The sequence below is a fragment of the Abramis brama genome, assembly GCF_963993115.1.
Source record: "Abramis brama genome assembly, chromosome: 5".
NCBI lineage: Eukaryota > Metazoa > Chordata > Actinopteri > Cypriniformes > Leuciscidae > Abramis > Abramis brama.
In genome coordinates this window covers 42,903,246-42,924,996 of record NC_139967.1, presented here as the reverse complement: position 1 = coordinate 42,924,996, position 21,751 = coordinate 42,903,246, and the positions used below count along the sequence as shown (strand labels likewise).

Sequence of the window (21,751 nt, the reverse complement as noted above, 5' to 3'; positions counted from 1 at the left end):
TGCATGTCCATCAACAAACCAATTATTTTAGTTGTACTTGTACGATATTTATTTACCGAGTATGTTTCTAATTTATTGTGGTGAACTTGTGGAAACTGTATCAATAACAGTGCATACATTAGTCGAGCTCTAGCGTGAATGACTGTAACATAAACGTCAGTAAAACAAATCTTGCTCCATGCTTAATCTTTCCTCAAAGTAGTGAGAACGACAGACAATCTGCATTAATACCTACAGTTATTGGTAATAGTGTAATGGTGTAGGTAATAGTGGCCCACAACTGATTAGCAGAAGTATTTCAGTGAGACAGTAATAATGTTTTTTTCATAGATATTGACATAGTTTATAAGAAAAATAATTTGTTAAAATGCAAGATTAATCTCTCATTTGAAATTGTATTAATTAGTTGATGTACATTTTAGAATATAAAATTAAGATAATTTAGGAATAAAGTCAGAAGTCTGGCATGGGCTTAATTGGTACTTTTGGCACCATTTAAGCCCGCATGTGTTCCAAATAAGCCCACATCATCATTGATTCACAAAATATAATTTTTTTTATTGATTTTAAAGAAGTAAAACATCAATATATTTATTCAGTGACAGGGAAGAATAAAAAAAATCCTTCTGCTAATGTTTGATTAGAGCCCTGGGTGGGATGGGTAGGTGTTAGTGGCCGGTGGTCTGGAGCTTTAAGTCGGCTTGACTGGAGTTGTAGCTGGAGTCAAGCTGGAAGTTTGACCGGGTGTATCTCGGGAGCCAAGCCGAGTTAGGGCTCCATACTCTGGGCTTAGGGGGGGCTCCTAGTGGGCCCCCCACACCAGGAGTCTGGATCCTTAAGCCAGCTTGGCTCCCGAGTTATGCCTGGTCAAAGGTGGAACTTAAACTTAAAGTCGGCTTGACTGGAATTGTAGCTGGAGTCAAGCTGGAAGTTTGACCGGGTGTATCTCGGGAAGGAAGCCGAGTCGGGGCTCCATACTCTAGGCTTAGGGGGGCCTCCTAGTGGGCCCCCACACCGGGAGTATGCAGCCTTAGGTCGGCTTGATTCTAGAGTTATGCCCAATCAAAGTTCCACAGGAAGTGACCATATATTGGGAAGAAAGCCGAGTTAGGGCTCAATAACACTGCATAGGGGGCCCACTGGGTGACCCCTCCATGCCCGGAGTCCAGAGCCCCAACTCGGCTTGGGTTGGGTCCCGAGTTTTGCCCAGACAAAGCTAGACAAGAAGTGCCGGACGGTCCCAGGGGCTCAGGACTATGGGGAATGTAGGGTCCCTCTGGGGACCTCTCCATGCCCAGAATCTCAAGCCTTAACTCAGCTTGTTTGCACTTAGAGGGATTCCTCATTGAAATACATAAGGTGGGCTTAAATGGTTCCACAGTGAGTAATGGTGAAAAAAGACAATGTTTTCCTTTAAAAATGTAAGATATGTTTACAAATACATGCATGGAGCTTAAATATACTGTGGACTAGTATCACAGTAATTTTCATTGTGCCCACATTGAGAAATGTTACGTTTTTTTCATTCAAGGTTAGCTTGTGTTGGCTCTAGTTTGCATGCGTTTTGTGGCGCTGTACCATTTAAGCCCATCTTAAAAAAAAGTTAATTTAAAAAAATTATCTCCTCTACAAAACAATTTATGATGTATTTATTTGTAGATGAATGTAAAATGAATCACAAAACATTTATTGTTTGCAGTTCACATGCTTAATTCTTTGGCAGTCTATCTTTCTGTAAGGCTAATGGTTTGACCTAGAGATTAGCTTTGAACGCAAGTTAATAAAACTCATCTTTCCATTTAAAGGAAAATAATATAAAATGATAAAGTACTATTTGTTCATACACAAAAAACAATACATTTATCTCTTATTTGACATAATATCAATGTAGTTACCAAAGAAATGGCTGAAAATTGCAGAAATGTGTTGATTTCTGAAGGGTCCCGAAACACCAAAGTTTTGGGGTGACTTTGTGTGAGGTCCCCTGAGACAACATGCACATGGGTGGGGCTAACTCAACATTGCCAAATGTGATTGGTATGCAATAAAAAATGCCAGGGAAGTAATAAATCACTGGATTGGTTAAAATAATAAGCAGCACAAAATATCATTTTCTCTTTTTTTAATTTGACTTCAGAGTTGAAAGTGGGCTTAAAGGGTACACTTACCCTAACCAGTTAGTAGGAGACCTACACAATATAAAACTCAAAACTAAGTATTTTGAACACCATCTTTTAAGAGCAAGTGGTTTGCGAATCCTGCATTGAACTCTGAGATTTGAGAAGCAGTCGTCAGTAAAATAAAGGGAACACAGTAAAACTTTAGGATTATACTGCAGTGATATCGTGGTAAAGATGAATTTTAACCACTGACTCTTCACATGCTCGTCCTTTAGCAGTGAAAAAATAAATAAACTGGCTTTACCGTCACATTATAGAGCACAGCGCCGTCTTTTCGACATGATGCTATCCAATATCCACAGGAATCAGAGGCAGTGTTTGAGGTTCAAGTTTTCCCTGGTGTCTGCGCGCGCAATAAGTGGGCGGGCAATATGCTAATGTTTCGTATTGACGTCACAACGAAACGGCTTAGGACTCGTTTGAAAAACAATTCATTTCATTGACTCAGAGTCTTACTTTTGAAAGACATTAACTTTTTATATGGTGCACTTTCAGATTTAAAACTTTGCAGGATGTTTTCATTCACTTAGAACTATGTTACACACTACATGAAAGATCATTTTCAAAAATCCATTATACGGGCACTTTAAAGAAATTGTATTTTAAGGACTACAACAAACGGCTGGTAGGGACTACATGACATTCCTCCCAGGTTAAAAACCCTAATATTTACATAAATCCTGCCCCCGGAGGGGATAGGATAATTTATAAATTATCTTGATAATGAATATGCTAATCAATGACTAGAAGATGATGACACATAAGCTACATAAAATCATCAACTAACCATTCAGAAATGAATGTTGTCACTTCTTCTTGAGTCTCTCCAGCTTTGGTTCTGACTCTGGTTTGAACATAAAAGGAAGTTTTCGACATTTTCAGTGCATGTGTGAGGTAAAAGGACACAAGCTCTTGAAGCTCCGCCCTCTGTGCCGGGAGCAGCAGCTCATTTGAATTTAAAGGTACAGACACAAAAAGGTGCGTTTTTGCTCACCCTCAAAAAGTGACAACTTTAAAATGCTATATAAAATTATCTGTGGGTATTTTGAGCTAAAACTTCACATACACACTCTGGGGACATCAGAGATTTATTTTACATCTTGTGAAAAGGGCATTATACCACCCCTTTAATGATTTTTTTTTTTTTTTGTCAAACTTCATCATTCCACATTTAAAGCTGGGTTTCGGACAGATTTAGGGTTGTTTTAGCTTTCACATATTCTTAATTTGTACAAAAACACAGAACACAGGATGGTTCTTCTGATTATATTCTCAAATACAAAATAATGCATTTTGATTTTACACAAAACCATATGTAGATACTGCTTTACAGACAAGACAAGGTAAAAACATATCCACACAAGGAACTATTTTGGATCATTACTAATTTGCAACATGGGAATAGATGTGCATCAGACCAATCAGTCATTTTAAAAATGCTATATAAAAAGGAAAATGATAACCTTCACAGGTTTGAGACGTCAGAAAATTGTTATTCAAGATTTAGATTATTAAAATTTCCAATATGATGTATCTAGACAAAAGTGTTACATGGTCTTACATCAATGTGTACATACAGGCATATGATCATACAGAACAATACCCATAACCATCTACTGCAAAAATGTGGTTCTTTAATCATACAAGATAAAAAATAAAATAAAATCAGTGGTAAAACTATTGGAACACAGAAACACCCTGCCTCTCTCTCTCTCTCTCTATACATCAGATGTAAATCTAAGCGTGCAGAGCTTCCTCGATAAATTTCTCCTGCTCTATTTTGAAACATTCAAGCACATCATAGTGTGTGAGCTTTTTGGAGCGGACTAAACCACACATTACTAAATTCAAAAGTCAAATCTCTCATCTACAAGTACACAGAAAAAAAAAGAAAAAAAAAAAAAGATCAAGCATGTAAACAAATATTAAGTAGATAGAAGATCTAAAAAGGGATACTTGCTACCAAAACTCAAAAAGAGCAATGGAGGGCCACAGAAATGTGGCTACCTTTAAGGTTGGCATAAATAGGGAGAGAATAAACTTTTACAGAGAGCAGGGGAAAAAAAGGGGAAAGACTGGGAAGGATCACAAAAAAGGCATGAGGAATGCTGCTTGGGGAATGGGCCGTCTGAAGCGGCTGCGATGCTACTACTGTGTTCCCTGAGCACCCTGGCTGCCTTGGGCGCCCTGCTGGTAGTTGCCGTAATTGCCGTATTGGTTGTAGTACTGGTTCCACTGGCTCTGGTTCTGGTAGTACTGCTGCCACTGCTGAGCGTACTGAGGGAAGTAATACAATGTATAAAAATGCATGCATCAACAACACAATACTAAACAGTGCCTTGCAGGGCAGAAATTAACAGGGACATCAAAAACTGCACCAAAATAAACAAAAATGCCCACCAAATTTAAGAAAAAATGCCCTAGCACAAATATACTAAATCTTTTTATGGCTGTCGAGATTGAAGAGAAATGTGAAAATGAATGAAACTGTCAACTGTGGTGTTACATTTAGATCTGCTCATGTTGCATCAGATTTCTTTTTACATGTCTTTGCAGCATTGAGCATTATAACCAATTACAAACCTTTCTGTTGAGCTATGAATGCAATTGTCAATCAAAGGCGTTTAGATTAGTCACCGCTGAAAAGGCTGTTTTGATCAGTGTGTGCTCTCAACGACTGAATTCTGCAAGTAAGAGGTTCACTTTGTAGTGTGATAACTAATGTAATTACTGTAATAAGAGTTTAAACTTGCTCTAGACTGAAGGCATGGACCACTTCAGTGATAGGGAATTTACATTGCTCGCTTTCTGTATTTAATTTATTCCATTTGATTAACAGTTTTTGCTTCAAGCTACGAAAACATCCAATATGAAGTCTTGATTTTCTAATTTCTACAAAACTAATTCATAAATGGTTCTTAGATTTTGTCTGTAGCCTACAAGAATATGACGTGCCGTTTACCCAAATGCAAAAACATCATCTATTCAATTAATCAACAATATAATTTAAAACTGACTATATTCATATATGTAATACATTTTTATAATTTATATATAGACTATTTTATTTAGGCAATTGCAGTGTAAATACATGAACAGTATTAAACAGTCTGTGTAAATAAACATGCCATATCAGTTGCAGCTTCTGCTCCATCTTTGCTGTGTAAAGATGGCTTCTGTTGATGTTGATAAAGTTATGTTTTAGTATTCTGATTGAAGTAATTCATTAAATTACAGTATTTGACATAAGACAACACAGATGCATTTAATAAAGTAATCATAGAAAATGCTCATGCAGAGGTATAAATGCCCCTGGAAATCAATTCCGATTGCCCCTTAATGATAAAGTGAATGTCTGACCCCTGGTGCCTGTATGCAGTTTCTATCACTGACAGTCTCACCTGCTGGTACTGCTGATTGTAGCTCTGCTGCTGCTGGTTGTAGGTCTGTTGTGTGGGCGCTGGAGGAGTTTGACTGTAGCTCTGACTGTATCCTGGGTACTGACTGTAGTTGCCATAGTTGTACCCTTGGCTATAGTTGCTCTGGTTGTAGGGCTGGCTGTAGCTTTGATTATAAGACTGAGGCTACAGAAAAGAGAGAAAAAAATAACTACAAGTCCTGCTGGATTCCTAAAATGAATCTTGGGTAATGCAAGCCCTGTCCTAGTACCTGTGATTGGCTGTAGCCTCCACTTGCTCCAGAGCTACTCTTGTTGTAGGAGCCCTGGCGGTTGTGGTTGTAACTGCTTCCAGACTGCTGGTTGCGGTTGTATCCACCGCCACGGCCTCCTGAGCCTCCATCCCTGTAGTTCGATCCCCAGCGATTCTGGCTGTAGCCTCCACGGTTGTAACCTAATAAATAAGTTGAGTGATTATGAACGTCTAGTTCTTGTAGGCAGTATCTAACCAGCAATGCAGAACAATAAGTAAGGAATAAATGTATAGTAGGCTGGTCATTAATTGCAAAATACACCCAGACCAGGATATGATTAGGATAACTTGTAATCACCTTGAAGGGGTTTCTTTGCGATAACATCATCTGAAAGCACATTATCCTGTTTGTTACACGGCTGCTCAATATGTGGACAAGAACCATTGATTTAGAAATGACTTTATCATTTTGCCTGTACATTCTCTTAAAACTTTCGCTAAGAAACAATAATCCCTTACAATATCAGTACTATTAATACTAAAGTTCTCCAAAATCGTTTTAAATATAATCCACAACAGAGATCTAAAATGACCGCAGTTGCATTGTATGAAACAAGAAAGCGAGTTTATGGTGTGATTTGAGGGACATGAAAGTAGCACTGGTTTCAGTTAACCAGATGAGAGTACTGATATATGATGGCAAATAAATATTAGGAAATATCGCACCTCTGAATGCCATGGCTGACCAATCAGAATCAAATATTCCAGCGTAATAGCTGTAATAATTGTATAAACATAACCGCACTAAACTTTGGGGTCAGTAATATATAATGTTTTTGAAAGAGGATTCTTTTGTTCACAAAGTCTTTGTTTATTTGATCAAACATAGATTAAAAGCACTAATATTTTATATTGTAATAATATTTCACAATAACAGTTTTCTATTTTAAAGTGTAATTTATTCCTGTGATTTTTCAGCATCATTACTCCAGTCTTCAGTGTCACATGATCCTTCAGAAATCATTCTAATACGCTGATTTTCTGCTCTATCAATGTTGAAAACAGTTGTGCTGCTTAATATTTTTTTGGAAACAGTGATACATTTGTTCAGGATTCTATTGTTTCTAATAAAAGAACATTTGTTTTTCTATTTAAAAAGCATTTATTTGAAATAGATATTGTTTTAGGGGTGGGAATCTCTAGGCACCTCAAGATTCGATTATGATTCAGAGAGCTGCGATGCGATGATAAAACGATTATCGATGCATCTTTTTTTCTATACAGATTTTTTTTTTTCTCACTGTGCGTAAATGGGACGTTTTAAAACAAAGTATTTGTAATGATCCATAATTAATTTACTTCCAATATATTTTATTAATTAAACAAATGGAAATGATTTGGCAATAAATGTTGCGATAGAGTTTGTAATTCGCTTTGCCTTTTCTGAGTTGGGTGAAAGCTTTTAAGGTTGTCCTGGTTTCCACGTCAGCACTTTTTGATCTGACATGTGTGGTTTATAACAGAATTCTGCACCGAATTTAAATGCTTCCAATTAGATCTCGCTGCGATATTATTAATTCTATGGTGAATTCAAATGCTTTCTCACTGGATCACCCAGTGCTGTGTAATAACAGTGTCACGTGATTGAGATCGGCCCACGAGTAAACCTGTTCGGAGCTCGCGCTGCGCTAAATGGTCCGCGTGCCACAGCTCAAACGAATAGCAGTTTCGTTTCACTTTTTGCCGGTCGGATTTCTCGCTCAACCATCACGCGTCTCTCAACCAGACTGTCCAGCCGCCTTTTGCGTTCCGTCAACTTACGTTATCAATTAACATTTAGAAAATCGATTTTTGACATTTGTGATTCGATTCAGAATCGTCCACCTCTGCATCGCAATGCATCTAAGAATTGATTTTTTCCCCCACCCCTATATTGTTTGCAACATTATAACTTTTGTTAATGTGTTCTTGATGAATACAAGTATTATTTTCTTTCATTTACTAACCCTAAACTGGAAACACACAGAACTAACAAATTGAACACTCTTACCTCCTCGGAAGCCTCCACCTCCGGAGCCGCCTCGGTTCTGGTAGCCACCTCCTCCTCTACCACCCTGAGGTCCACTACGATTGTCATAGCGCTGGAAGTTGCTACGGCCGCGGAAACCACCCTGGCGGTTATCAAAGCGCTTCTCCGGGGGAGGGCCTGCTTTACGGCCTTCTTCGTTGTACTGCTTGATGAGGGTGTCGGCTTCTTCCCGCTGAAGCTCTATGAATCGCACCTCGTCCAGGAACTCGCCGGCGTCGGGCAGAACAAAGTTTGCTGCGGGAGCAGAGGCATGCAATGAGGGACAGAATAGCCGTGCAGGCAAAAGACAAAGAGAATCATAATCAGCACCATACAATGGTGACAGCAAAAATACAGGGGAGGGGACAGAACAAGGAGACAAAGAGAGTAAAAGAGAGAGAACTGGATCATGTGGTGATAAAGGTAACATGCTCTAGGACAAACGTTGCCTTAGCTGTGTAAGAAAACCCTTGTCCGAGAGTAGGAATATGAGGACAATGTAGGGGGCCATAGGGAATGAAATTAAACTAAAAACAGTTGCCAGAAAAAGAGTGTTATGACAAAAGGTTTCCAGGGAAAATAAGTAGGAACTAGCCAAGGGCATCTGTCCAATAATTTATTTAACATTTAATAGTACTGCCAATACAAACTGCTCAGTTGCTGAAGTGAATTGGAGAGCCTGAGCCAATTGCAGCAATTCTGTTCCTCAATCCTGTTTATCTGAGCTGGTTTGCAGTGGTGACGAATGGCATGAGAGACAATGCAATAAAATGTGGTTAACAGGGCAGGAAGAGATGAAAAAAAAGGTGAGAGGAGCTCTTTTATCTGGCAATAAGGTTTAACAGAAGGAGGGACGGGTGGGTTCTTCCAAGTCTTAAAAAAAAAAAAAAGAAACAAAAGAAACAAAAAAAACAAACAGCAAAAGCAGATCTGGTGTGTAGTTTTGAACATTTGTTTTGGTTATCCATGGCATTCCTACCTTTCATTTCTAACACAGCATGATCGGGAACATCCTTCCCTTCCTCATCAGTTCGCTTTAACGTTCGCTCTTTTAAATCCTCATCCGTGGGACAAATTACAATAGCCTTGCGTTGAAAACCTTCAAAAGGACGCATTTTTCGTCTCTGGGCTGATCCATATACATTTGTCTAGCAATGGTGACAAGAAAGAAGTAGAAGCTGTTCATTATTTGCTTTTGTTACGGCTTTGCGTTCCATAGGAGGGGAATTGGATTCCTGCAACGATGAAAGTGAGAGAGTTTTTTTTTCATGTCTATAGTTACTGCTCTGGAATGACTAGCGGTTGTCTCTCACAACCCCAACTGACTTACCGTGAACTGAGCCGACACATGAGAGTTTATGAATGACTGACAATGTATAGGGGACCCTTTCTGCTTCCCTCACGCTAGCGCGTTTAACAGAAGCCGTTCTCTTATGAGAAGCTTGTTACAAACATCTGGTTTGTCAGTTTCTTACTATACAATAAAAGATCCAAGTTACATGAATTTACATGAAATTAAATTCTTATTTGACAGCTTAAGACTGCAGTCTACTGTTTTCTCTTAAACTAACAAAACACAGTCATGCTCTTAATGTAATTACATCAATGATTTCTAAACATCAACGACAGAGATTTTGACATCATCTGTTGGTACATATTGTCCTGTCTACAAGGAAATCATCTTAAATTTCTGAGGAATGTAAATAACCCTCACTTCTGTATTTCAAACACATGCACTGCCTGGGTCCCCTCACTTACCTTTACTCATCCGTTGAAAAGACCAGAATGCCCGACACGGACAAACATTTAGTACCAACCTGTGCATACTCACAGACTCCTAAAGGACCCATTAGCATGTCCTTTGACCTTACCTACCTTACAACCTCTGGAACTGTCTACCTGTAAACTTCAAGCCGGTTAGTTTTTCCACTTACCTGCCATTCATTTTTAAAAACAACATTCAAGTAAAGTTCCAAGTTTATCTAATGAAAAGTTCTCGTTTTCTTTACAGTTACCATAGCAACAGAAGGTGTTTTCTTACTCACCAGGCAGTGATTACTTGTTTTTCAACATCTTACTAATGTCATGGACTACTTGTACAGTGTGGCAAAATTTCTTTACAACAAGGCAATACATAAAGTCAAAAATATTCATTGTGACAACATACTATACTGCATTCTTTCACTGCTCGTTTTTAACGTGTAAAGCGAAACAAAACAAATCATAATTCAGCAACATGTTCAGGACAAAGAAATAAGGACTGGATAAAACAAGTCTTCAGGAGCACAATAGGCTAACCAATGCTTTGGACTAAACTACAGAGAGATCAAAAGTGCATTAATGAACATGTGCATCAGTGAGCAGCAGTGGATGTGGGGTTGTTTTTGGGGAGGAGGGTTGAGAAGGAAGGGAAGAGCTTCAGCTGTGAGAACAACACAGAGGCAGGCAAGTATGGCAGTACCTGGTCCAGGATGTAGTTGCGCTTCTTGCGGGCAGCAATCTGGATGAGCCTGTTGAGACACTGCGTGGCCTGCTGAATAAGTACGTCCCAGCGTCCGGCATAGTTGCGCTGCCGACGGAGTCCCATGACCTGATGTAAACGACACAATAGACTTCAGGAATTGGAGGAACTACATATTTTGGTTGATGGTCTGAACAACTAGTTGAGTTATTGTTCTTAACCAAGGTTGGGCAACTCTAGCCCTCATGGTCCTGCAGAGTTTAGCTCCAACCTTGATAAAACCACCTAGTTAAGGCATTGTGGATTACTAGAAATTTACAAGCAGGTGTGTTTGATTACGTTGAAGCTAAACACTGAAGGACAATGGACCTCGAGTTAATGCCCATCCTTGGTTTTTAAAACAAGATCAACAGGCAAAGATTTCTGTCTGAACGTGTACGGCAGTCGCAGCATTGCTTTATAATGCACAGTTGCTATATTAACAGAGATTATATCCAACAGCCATACCTTCATCTTATCCATGATAGCATTTGTGCCCAGGATGTTGTACTTCTTGTCTGGGTTCTCTTGTGCATATTTTATGGCCCAGGTGGTTTTTCCACTACCAGGCAGACCAACCATCATCAGGATCTAAGAAGAAAATGTTGAGCCAACATTTTACAAAACAGGTATCACCAACATCTTCTGTCCACTGATCGCGTAATAGTAGTTGTGGCCAAAAGTTTTGGCAGGGGCAAATTTTGTTTCGCAAAGTTTGCTGCTTCAGTTGTTGGTTCACATTGTTTGTAGATTATTGTGCAGAGTGATCAGATGCATTTTAAATATTGAAAAAAGCTTAATTGACCAAGAACTATTACAAAAACCCAAATTTCTGTTTTTTGGTCCTGCCTCAAAATCCCCAGCAAACAATTTCACTATTCATATCAACTAGGGATGTGCATGAGTACGCAAGTACCCGGATGTGACAGCAATGATGTGATGCAATGATGCCTGGAATCACTTTGATTATGAAAATAGTCAAGAACAAGATGTGCAGGACCAATCTGCCATATACATAACATTATAATGAGATCACTATTGTAATAATTATTTATGACAGTCTGGTGTTCATTCTCTTCAGTCTCGGCTCAAACGGCAATGCCTAACATTATTGACTATGATTGGATAATTTGAGACATTTTATAGGTTTATTTTTTTCAAAACACATTGATATTATTAATAATTCAGCGGTGTTATTTTTTTCGTTCAACAGTTAGGCCTATGTCTTAATTAAATTAATTTCTCGTTATGGCTCAGAAAAAGCGGAGGGATGTCTGGAATCACTTCATAAAGTAGATGAAAATACAGTTAAGTGCAAGATAGATAAGCAGCGCCAATCCGCCAAACATAACATTATAATGAGACAACACTAAAGAATGTTGTTTGTGCTTTAGTTGCCCGTGTTTCAGCGCATTGTTACGGGAAGAGCGCATCAACAACGGGAGTGACACTTTCTGGCTAGCACGTAACTTTGTGCAGATACAAGTTATAATTTTACGTTTATGTTGTGCATCTAGGTTACAAATAGGTCACGTCATATAGAACGGGTTTCAGTTTATTGGTGTTCATTCACTCTTCGGCTTCACCTCATGCAGCTATTCCTTTTAGTTGTTTCTTTTTCATTATATTCTTCTTGTCATATTTTAATATTTTGAGGTTATGAAGCGTCAACACTGCAAATAATGACTCTTTGAATATATTGAATGTTTTTGCCAATAAAAGCCTTTAAAACTTATGAAACGCTTACCATTGTTTTCCAGTATACCATAAAAAACGTGACAAAACTTATCTACAAACACTGAAACAGCAAACTTTGCGAAACAATGTCTACTACCAATATTTCTGGCCATGACTATACATGTCTTTGTACGCCTTGCAAACATAAACATTTGTTTTTCTATTATGTATTAAGCAATGTGTAATAATGCTATCATTATATAGCTGGTGATATACTGTAGATGAGGTCTTGACCCAAAAATTAACTGTGCAGTCTTTCGACAATACAATAGGTAGACATTTTGAAACACATCAGATAATGGCATAATTTTCCAGCAAAATGAATTATGAATTTATAGTTTAAATTTTAGCCACAGCTGCAAATAATAAATATATAAAATCTTTGATGAGACTGCTATAGGTAATGAATATTTATCTCAAATGTTAACTGTCAATTCAAACCTCGCATTCAGTTTTATTGGCAGGTCCCAGTGTCCCTCTGACTCGGTCGTCCAGGTCAAGATCCTGAATGAAGGTGAAGCCTTCTGGCTTGGGGAAGAAGGGCTCCTCTCTCTGTCCAAAGTTGAATTCTATGGCACAGTTCTTCACCAATACATGTGGGAAAAGAGCACGTCCGGCCAGTTCCTCTCGAGTGACACTGAAACACGGGCCCAGCGGCTTGCCATTCTTGGAGAATGCCATCTCTACTTCCTCACCGCTTTCAAAGTCCTATGAAAGGCAATCCGAGTGGGAAAAAGAAAAGAAATAAGATCAATATAATACAATGTCTGAGACCTTATTAAGATGCACTGTTTAATGTAATATAAAAAATAAGAGAAAAACAATTACAATATAGCAGCCAATGATATCATTTTCACTGAACTTTTCCCCATAGTCTTCAAATTTACAGTTGGAGGATTTCTTGCCAGTTCCTCCATAGCCAAAAGAGAAGGGTTCTTCACCTATAATATAAATAAATAAGTTATAATTAATAAATTAGTTCAACTACAATGTTAATACAACACTAAACATAAACCCCATACTTTCCAGGAATATCTACCACTGTTTGATTCATTTCACTAAAGAAAAAGGCATTAGGTGTCAGAAATGCCTTGAAGTATGGTCATTTTACCGAGCTGAGTGTTGCATGAATCCAGGGACCATCCGATTCTCACCACATGAGGGTCAGGCTCAGAGCTAGGAAGGTGCTTTACTGAAATTTCCTCATTTATCTAAACAAAGGCAAGGACAGGAGAGATCAGTATCTCTACAGATATCTAAGGCAATCAAATAATGCACTGGTTTACCACACTCGTATTAAATGGCATCTTTGTTACCTTCATTTCAAAGCACACACGTCCTTTGGTGACACCGTAAGTGGCTCGAGCACCTGACCACAGGAAGGCAAAACCCTCAATGGTCAGAGGGTAACCACTGTATCTGTCACGAGCCACTTTGAAATGCAGGTCACAGTTATCTGGAGACAAACAAACCAGAAGACAATCTGTAATGTACTATTCTGTGATTTTAACGAAACGCTGCATATGAAACTATCAACCACATTTAAAATAAATCTTGTGTCCAGGAATGGAAATTAGGGATGTTCCGATACCACTTGTTTTCCAGAACGAGAATGATACCGATACTTTCATTTTTGGCAGTTGATGATACTGGTACAGGTATTTTTATTCCATTTGTATTTTTTTTTTTTAAATGTTGGGCAGACAAACCAAAAGAATTTGAATCCTATTAGTTGCCAAAAAAACATGAAGCAAACCCTAATTGTAATCTTAACCCATTAGTAAGTACATATTGTCATTCAACATTACTCAGCTCTTAAATGCATAATTACACTGGAACAAGGACATCTTAAAATAAAGTGTAAACAATATTTCCTATAGTAATTTTCATGCTTAATTATGCCTGTTAAAATATAAGCCTCTGTTACATTCAGTTTCTTTTATCATTCTATCGTATTTCATCTTTCATTAAATATCAGAGCGCATATTTAGAGCTCTTCCAGTGCAGCAGTAAAGCAATCACATGACGTTTTACTATAATAAAATAGGGAATCTATGGTTATAGATAAATCATGTAACAGTTAATGTTTTCACTTATATACTAATGTGTTTTAGTTTAAATGATGCAGCTATACAGACGTAAATACTGAATTTATGTTTAATATTGCATTAATTAGATACATTATGTCATAGAGACAGATTTAATCTCGAATATCTCCATTCTGCTGTCTGTGTTTCTTTGTAAGAACACAAACACTGTGCACACGCTGCAAGGAGAATTTTAATGAGAATGAATAAAAGAGCTCAGTATTGGGTATCCCTAATGAAAATACAGCACTGCAAATACGAACAGCTCCGTCACAAAAAAATTCTCTCCTTAATTATACTCACAGGTGTCAATAACCACAAGTTTATCATCAATGTCTTCCTCCTCTTCTTCAGCTGGGGGCTGTGGTGATCGTCCCCTACAACAACCAATGAGAACTCTGAGAATGAGCAATACAAAATAACGAAATACATCCAAGGAGCATAACTTACCTCCTTTCCTCACGATGCTCATAGTAACCGTATCCTCGGCTGTCATCATATGACCTCTTGCGACTGTATGATGAGCATCTATCATCCTCTGATTTAGCCTGTGCATCCCAGTCGCCAGCCTGCTCAGCCTGCTGTGGTGCGTCCCCGTCGGCCTTCTCCTCGGGCTTCACTTCGTAACTCTCTAAAGATTGGGATAAATTAATATATCATAAGCTACATCAAATAAAAATGTAAGACCACATTTAATGTCAACTTCTGACTTTTAAGAATTATGTGAATTGTACAATGAACCTAATTTGCATAGAAAAGTGGCACGAATGGCAAAGACTTCATTTAAATACATTAAACTAGCACATATGATCATGATCAAGTGGGACTGTGTGTGGAAAGTTAAAGCAGTGGTTCCCAACCATTTTACTGGAGGCCTCCGAACACTGCACATTTTGCATGTCTCCTTTGTCACCCATTTCAGATCTTTGAGTCATTACTAATGAGCTGATGAACTGAAACAGGTGTGTTTGATTGAGGAGACATGCAAAATGTGCAGTGTTGAGGGTCCTTCAGGAATGTGGTAGGGAACCACTGAGTTAAAGGAATAGTTCACCCCAAAAAAATTAACATTTCCTAATTATTTACTCACCTCAATGCCATACAAAATTTATATGACTTTCTTTCTTCAGCAGAGGAGAAATTAAGGCTTTTGAGCAAAATATTTTAGGAATTTTCTCCATCCACACGACCCCAGCCTACATCAAGCGTGACCTTCCTGACGTGCCAACGTAACTTAATTAAATCTGCCTAAAAATGAATTTTGGACTGTTAAAAATGGACAATGGTGATCCCCATTCACTTGCATTTGATGGAGATATTTGTGGAATGTTTTCCTCAAAAACCATAATTTCTTTACAGCTGAAGAAAGAAAGTCACATACATCTTGGATGGCCTGGGGGTGAGTAAATAATCAGGACATTTTCATTTTTGGGCAAACTATTTCTTTAATAATGTGCTAAAAAAACAACAACAAAAAAAACATTATTTTGTAATAAAACAACTATTATTAGAGAATTCACCCCATGTGGTTTCTAAACTTGACAAGACTAACCTGACTCTTCATGCTGGCTGCGTTGACTGGAGTCTCCCTCTGGGATCTGCCGTGATGCTGGCTTGTCACACTTCTGCTCCACCTCTGGCTCTGCAGGTGAAGGAGTCTCCTCATACTCCTGCTTCATCTCCTCCTGCTGCTTAAACTGCTTCCCGGCTGCTTCCTCACGGCACGGCTTCTTGGCCTCAGGCTCCTGGTATTCATCCTGCTCTGTCATTTGTTCCGGCATCGCATCCGATGAATAATCACTCGTTCCCAAAGCAAGTATGGGGGTCTCGGGGCTGTCCTCGTTGCCTTCATTACTCTCATTTCCCTGATCGTCAAATCCACCCTGGTAGAGGTCTGTGCTGTTGCCATCATCAAATTGTGCCTTGGATTCTTCTCCAAAATCTTTCTCACTGGCTGCAATTTCTGTGCAGAAATTAAGCAGAATTAAAAAATGTTGTCGCATTAATGTCTTTAAACTAACTTAAAAAGTAATTTAATTTAAAATTGTTCGCTGCATGGTAAAAAAAAAAAAACACTACACATATAAAAATTAGTTTTTGACAGAAAAAAAAAAACCCTAGTTAATTAAGTTGGCTTGAGAGAGCCAACATATTGAAATCCTATTTAAACTTATTATTATTATTATTATTAAGTTGGCTTGAGAGAGCCAACATATTGAAATCCTATTTAAACTTATTATTATTAAGTTGGCTTGAGAGAGCCAACATATTGAAATCCTATTTAAACTTATTATTATTATTATTATTATTATTATTCTTCTGACCGTAAAAATTTACAACTCAAACTCCTCCTAGAGCTTTAACTCCACATACTCCAAATTCGGCTCAGACGCTCAAACTGATCTGACTCGGTGTGCTATATCTTTTCAGACTGATCGGACTTACGGTTTTCCTAAAAATGACGATCAAAACTCGAAAAAACTCATTCAAAAACTCCCATTGACTTACATTGGGGAGTTCTAAAAAATTCAAACTGACAAAATTTAAATCTAAACACCTTGAAGACTAAACCAAACTGCCGTTCTATATACTATATGAGCCATTGAGACTCATTTAAACTAATGCACTCTAAACTCATACACTTATAAACTAATTAACTTATAAACTCATGAATTCATAGACTTATGAACTCTTAAACTCATAAATTAATAAACTCTGAACTCTTAAACTCATTTAAACTTATAAACTCTAAACTCATTAAAACTTATAAAATCTAAACTCAAAAACTCTTATACTTATAAACTCATCAATTTATACACTTATAAACTCTAAACTCATAAACTCTGAGTGTGTGTGTGTGTGTGTGTGTGTGTGTGTGTGTGTGTGTGTGTGTGTGTGTGTGAACACACACACACACACACACACACACACACTCTAAACTCATTTAAACATAAACTCAAAACTCAAAAACTCGTAAACTACTTTAAACTTCAAACCACTTTAAACTTCTTAAGTTTAAAGCTCCCAGCTCCCAAGCAACTCCATAGCAACCAAACTTGAGTACCCTAGCAACCGTTTTGCAAGACCTATATCTCTGTATCAGAACATCGTATAGAGATGAGGTTTGGCTCTTTTGACTCATGCTAGCAAACAGCACTTCCAACATGCTACACATGCTAGCAGTGAATAGCTACATGCTAATAGCGATTAGTTAAGTGCTATATCATGCCAAGATCATGCTATGAACTCTATAAATACTCCATAGTAACCATCTGTGACAACTACCAACCACCTAGCAACACCATAGCAACCACCCAGAACACCCTAGCAACTGCCTAGCAACCGCCCAGAATACCTTAGCAACCGCCTAGCAACTCCATAGCAACCACCCAGAACACCCTAGCAACCGCCTAGCAACCACTCAGAATACCCTATCAACGGCCTAGCAACACCATAGCAACCACCCAGAATACCCTAGCAACCGCCTAGCAACACCATAGCAACCACCCAGAACACCCTAGCAACCGCCTAGCAACAGCATAGAAACCACCCAGAATACCCTAGCAACCGCCTAGCAATACCATAGCAACCACCCAGAATACCCTAGCAACCGCCTAGCAACCACCCAGAACACCCTAGCAACCGCCTAGCAACCACCCAAAACACCCTAGCAACCGCCTAGCAACCACCCAAGACACCCTAGCAACCACCCAGAACACCCTAGCAACCGCCTAGCAACACCATAGCAACCACCCAAAACACCCTAGCAACCGCCTAGCAACCACCCAGAACACCCTAGCAACCGCCTAGCAACACCATAGCAACCACCCAAAACACCCTAGCAACCGCCTAGCAACCACCCAGAACACCCTAGCAACCGCCTAGCAACACCATAGCAACCACCCAAAACACCCTAGCAACCGCCTAGCAACCACCCAGAATACCCTAGCAACCGCCTAGCAACAGCATAGCAACCACCCAGAACACCCTAGCAACCGCCTAGCAACCACCCAAAACACCCTAGCAACTGCCTAGCAACACCCTAGCAACCACCCAGAACACCCTAGCAACCACCCAAAATACCTTAGCAACCGCCTAGCAACACCATAGCAACCACCCAAAACACCCTAGCAACCGCCTAGCAACCACCAACATACCTTAGCAACTTCCTAGCAACACCCTAGCAACCACCAAAAATACCCTAGCAACCGCTTAGCAACACCCTAGCAACCACCCAGAAAACACAAGCAACCACCTAGCAACAACCAAAACACCTTAGCAACCCACTAGATAACCCCCAACAACTTTTTAACTTTAAACTACTTTAAACTTCAAACTAATTTAAACTTTAAGCTAATTTAAACTTCAAACTAATTTAAACTTTAAACTACATTAAACTTTAAACTAATTTAAACTAATTTAAACTTTAAGCTAATTTAAACTTCAAACTACTTTAAACTTCAAACTAATTTAAACTTTAAACTACTTTAAACTTTAAACTAATTTAAACTCCAAACTATTTTAAACTTCTTCAATCTTTCTGGTCCAAACTTTCTCAAGCCAACTTAAAGTTTGTCTCGACGAACTTTTGCATCTAGTTATTATTATTATTATTATTCTTCTGACCGTAAAAATTTACAACTCAAACTCCTCCTAGAGCTTTAACTCCACATACTCCAAATTCGGCTCAGACACTCAAACTGATCTGACTCGGTGTGCTATATCTTTTCAGACTGATCGGACTTACGGTTTTCCTAAAAATGACGATCAAAACTCGAAAAAACTCATTCAAAAACTCCCATTGACTTACATTGGGGAGTTCTAAAAAATTCAAACTGACAAAATTTAAATCTAAACACCTTGAAGACTAAACCAAACTGCCGTTCTATATACTATATGAGCCATTGAGACTCATTTAAACTAATGCACTCTAAACTCATACACTTATAAACTAATTAACTTATAAACTCATGAATTCATAGACTTATGAACTCTTAAACTCATAAATTAATAAACTCTGAACTCTTAAACTCATTTAAACTTATAAACTCTAAACTCATTAAAACTTATAAAATCTAAACTCAAAAACTCTTATACTTATAAACTCATCAATTTATACACTTATAAACTCTAAACTCATAAACTCTGAGTGTGTGTGTGTGTGTGTGTGTGTGTGTGTGTGTGTGTGTGTGTGAACACACACACACACACACACACACACACACTCTAAACTCATTTAAACATAAACTCAAAACTCAAAAACTCGTAAACTACTTTAAACTTCAAACCACTTTAAACTTCTTAAGTTTAAAGCTCCCAGCTCCCAAGCAACTCCATAGCAACCAAACTTGAGTACCCTAGCAACCGTTTTGCAAGACCTATATCTCTGTATCAGAACATCGTATAGAGATGAGGTTTGGCTCTTTTGACTCATGCTAGCAAACAGCACTTCCAACATGCTACACATGCTAGCAGTGAATAGCTACATGCTAATAGCGATTAGTTAAGTGCTATATCATGCCAAGATCATGCTATGAACTCTATAAATACTCCATAGTAACCATCTGTGACAACTACCAACCACCTAGCAACACCATAGCAACCACCCAGAACACCCTAGCAACTGCCTAGCAACCGCCCAGAATACCTTAGCAACCGCCTAGCAACTCCATAGCAACCACCCAGAACACCCTAGCAACCGCCTAGCAACCACTCAGAATACCCTATCAACGGCCTAGCAACACCATAGCAACCACCCAGAATACCCTAGCAACCGCCTAGCAACACAATAGCAACCACCCAGAACACCCTAGCAACCGCCTAGCAACAGCATAGAAACCACCCAGAATACCCTAGCAACCGCCTAGCAATACCATAGCAACCACCCAGAATACCCTAGCAACCGCCTAGCAACCACCCAGAACACCCTAGCAACCGCCTAGCAACCACCCAGAACACCCTAGCAACCGCCTAGCAACCGCCTAGCAACCACCCAGAACACCCTAGCAACCGCCTAGCAACCACCCAAAACACCCTAGCAACCGCCTAGCAACCACCCAAGACACCCTAGCAACCACCCAGAACACCCTAGCAACCGCCTAGCAACACCATAGCAACCACCCAAAACACCCTAGCAACCGCCTAGCAACCACCCAGAACACCCTAGCAACCGCCTAGCAACACCATAGCAACCACCCAAAACACCCTAGCAACCGCCTAGCAACCACCCAGAACACCCTAGCAACCGCCTAGCAACACCATAGCAACCACCCAAAACACCCTAGCAACCGCCTAGCAACCACCCAGAATACCCTAGCAACCGCCTAGCAACAGCATAGCAACCACCCAGAACACCCTAGCAACCGCCTAGCAACACAATAGCAACCACCCAGAACACCCTAGCAACCGCCTAGCAACAGCATAGAAACCACCCAGAATACCCTAGCAACCGCCTAGCAATACCATAGCAACCACCCAGAATACCCTAGCAACCGCCTAGCAATACCATAGCAACCACCCAGAATACCCTAGCAACCGCCTAGCAACCACCCAGAACACCCTAGCAACCGCCTAGCAACCACCCAGAACACCCTAGCAACCGCCTAGCAACCGCCTAGCAACCACCCATAACACCCTAGCAACCGCCTAGCAACCACCCAAAACACCCTAGCAACCGCCTAGCAACCACCCAAGACACCCTAGCAACCACCCAGAACACCCTAGCAACCGCCTAGCAACACCATAGCAACCACCCAAAACACCCTAGCAACCGCCTAGCAACCACCCAGAACACCCTAGCAACCGCCTAGCAACACCATAGCAACCACCCAAAACACCCTAGCAACCGCCTAGCAACCACCCAGAACACCCTAGCAACCGCCTAGCAACACCATAGCAACCACCCAAAACACCCTAGCAACCGCCTAGCAACCACCCAGAATACCCTAGCAACCGCCTAGCAACAGCATAGCAACCACCCAGAACACCCTAGCAACCGCCTAGCAACCACCCAAAACACCCTAGCAACTGCCTAGCAACACCCTAGCAACCACCCAGAACACCCTAGCAACCACCCAAAATACCTTAGCAACCGCCTAGCAACACCATAGCAACCACCCAGAACACCCTAGCAACCGCCTAGCAACCACCAACATACCTTAGCAACTTCCTAGCAACACCCTAGCAACCACCAAAAATACCCTAGCAACCGCTTAGCAACACCCTAGCAACCACCCAGAAAACACAAGCAACCACCTAGCAACAACCAAAACACCTTAGCAACCCACTAGATAACCCCCAACAACTTTTTAACTTTAAACTACTTTAAACTTCAAACTAATTTAAACTTTAAGCTAATTTAAACTTCAAACTAATTTAAACTTTAAACTACATTAAACTTTAAACTAATTTAAACTAATTTAAACTTTAAGCTAATTTAAACTTCAAACTACTTTAAACTTCAAACTAATTTAAACTTTAAACTACTTTAAACTTTAAACTAATTTAAACTCCAAACTATTTTAAACTTC

The 21,751-nt window shown here is 39.5% G+C and overlaps 1 protein-coding gene across 2 annotated transcripts in view; it reads right to left on the bottom strand.

Annotated features, from left to right (window-relative positions):
• Positions 1 to 3,432: 3,432 nt before the first annotated feature.
• The window catches only part of hnrnpul1l (heterogeneous nuclear ribonucleoprotein U-like 1 like), a 34,100-nt gene continuing 15,781 nt past the window's right edge, over positions 3,433 to 21,751 (bottom strand). Inside the window, exons 3-17 of one of the 2 annotated variants that reach the window (XM_084115829.1) lie at positions 15,775 to 16,185; positions 14,673 to 14,853; positions 14,526 to 14,599; positions 13,452 to 13,591; positions 13,247 to 13,346; positions 12,964 to 13,076; positions 12,577 to 12,843; positions 10,867 to 10,989; positions 10,360 to 10,488; positions 8,878 to 9,046; positions 7,881 to 8,153; positions 6,189 to 6,218; positions 5,850 to 6,031; positions 5,582 to 5,764; positions 3,433 to 4,457 (exon numbers count right to left, since the gene is read on the bottom strand). In XM_084115829.1, coding sequence (XP_083971955.1) covers positions 4,329 to 4,457; positions 5,582 to 5,764; positions 5,850 to 6,031; positions 6,189 to 6,218; positions 7,881 to 8,153; positions 8,878 to 9,046; positions 10,360 to 10,488; positions 10,867 to 10,989; positions 12,577 to 12,843; positions 12,964 to 13,076; positions 13,247 to 13,346; positions 13,452 to 13,591; positions 14,526 to 14,599; positions 14,673 to 14,853; positions 15,775 to 16,185 — 2,504 coding nt within the window. In that variant the 3' untranslated portion in view covers positions 3,433 to 4,328. The remainder of the gene's footprint in view (positions 4,458 to 5,581; positions 5,765 to 5,849; positions 6,032 to 6,188; positions 6,219 to 7,880; positions 8,154 to 8,877; positions 9,047 to 10,359; positions 10,489 to 10,866; positions 10,990 to 12,576; positions 12,844 to 12,963; positions 13,077 to 13,246; positions 13,347 to 13,451; positions 13,592 to 14,525; positions 14,600 to 14,672; positions 14,854 to 15,774; positions 16,186 to 21,751) is intronic. The other variant, XM_084115830.1, reaches the window with a different exon arrangement.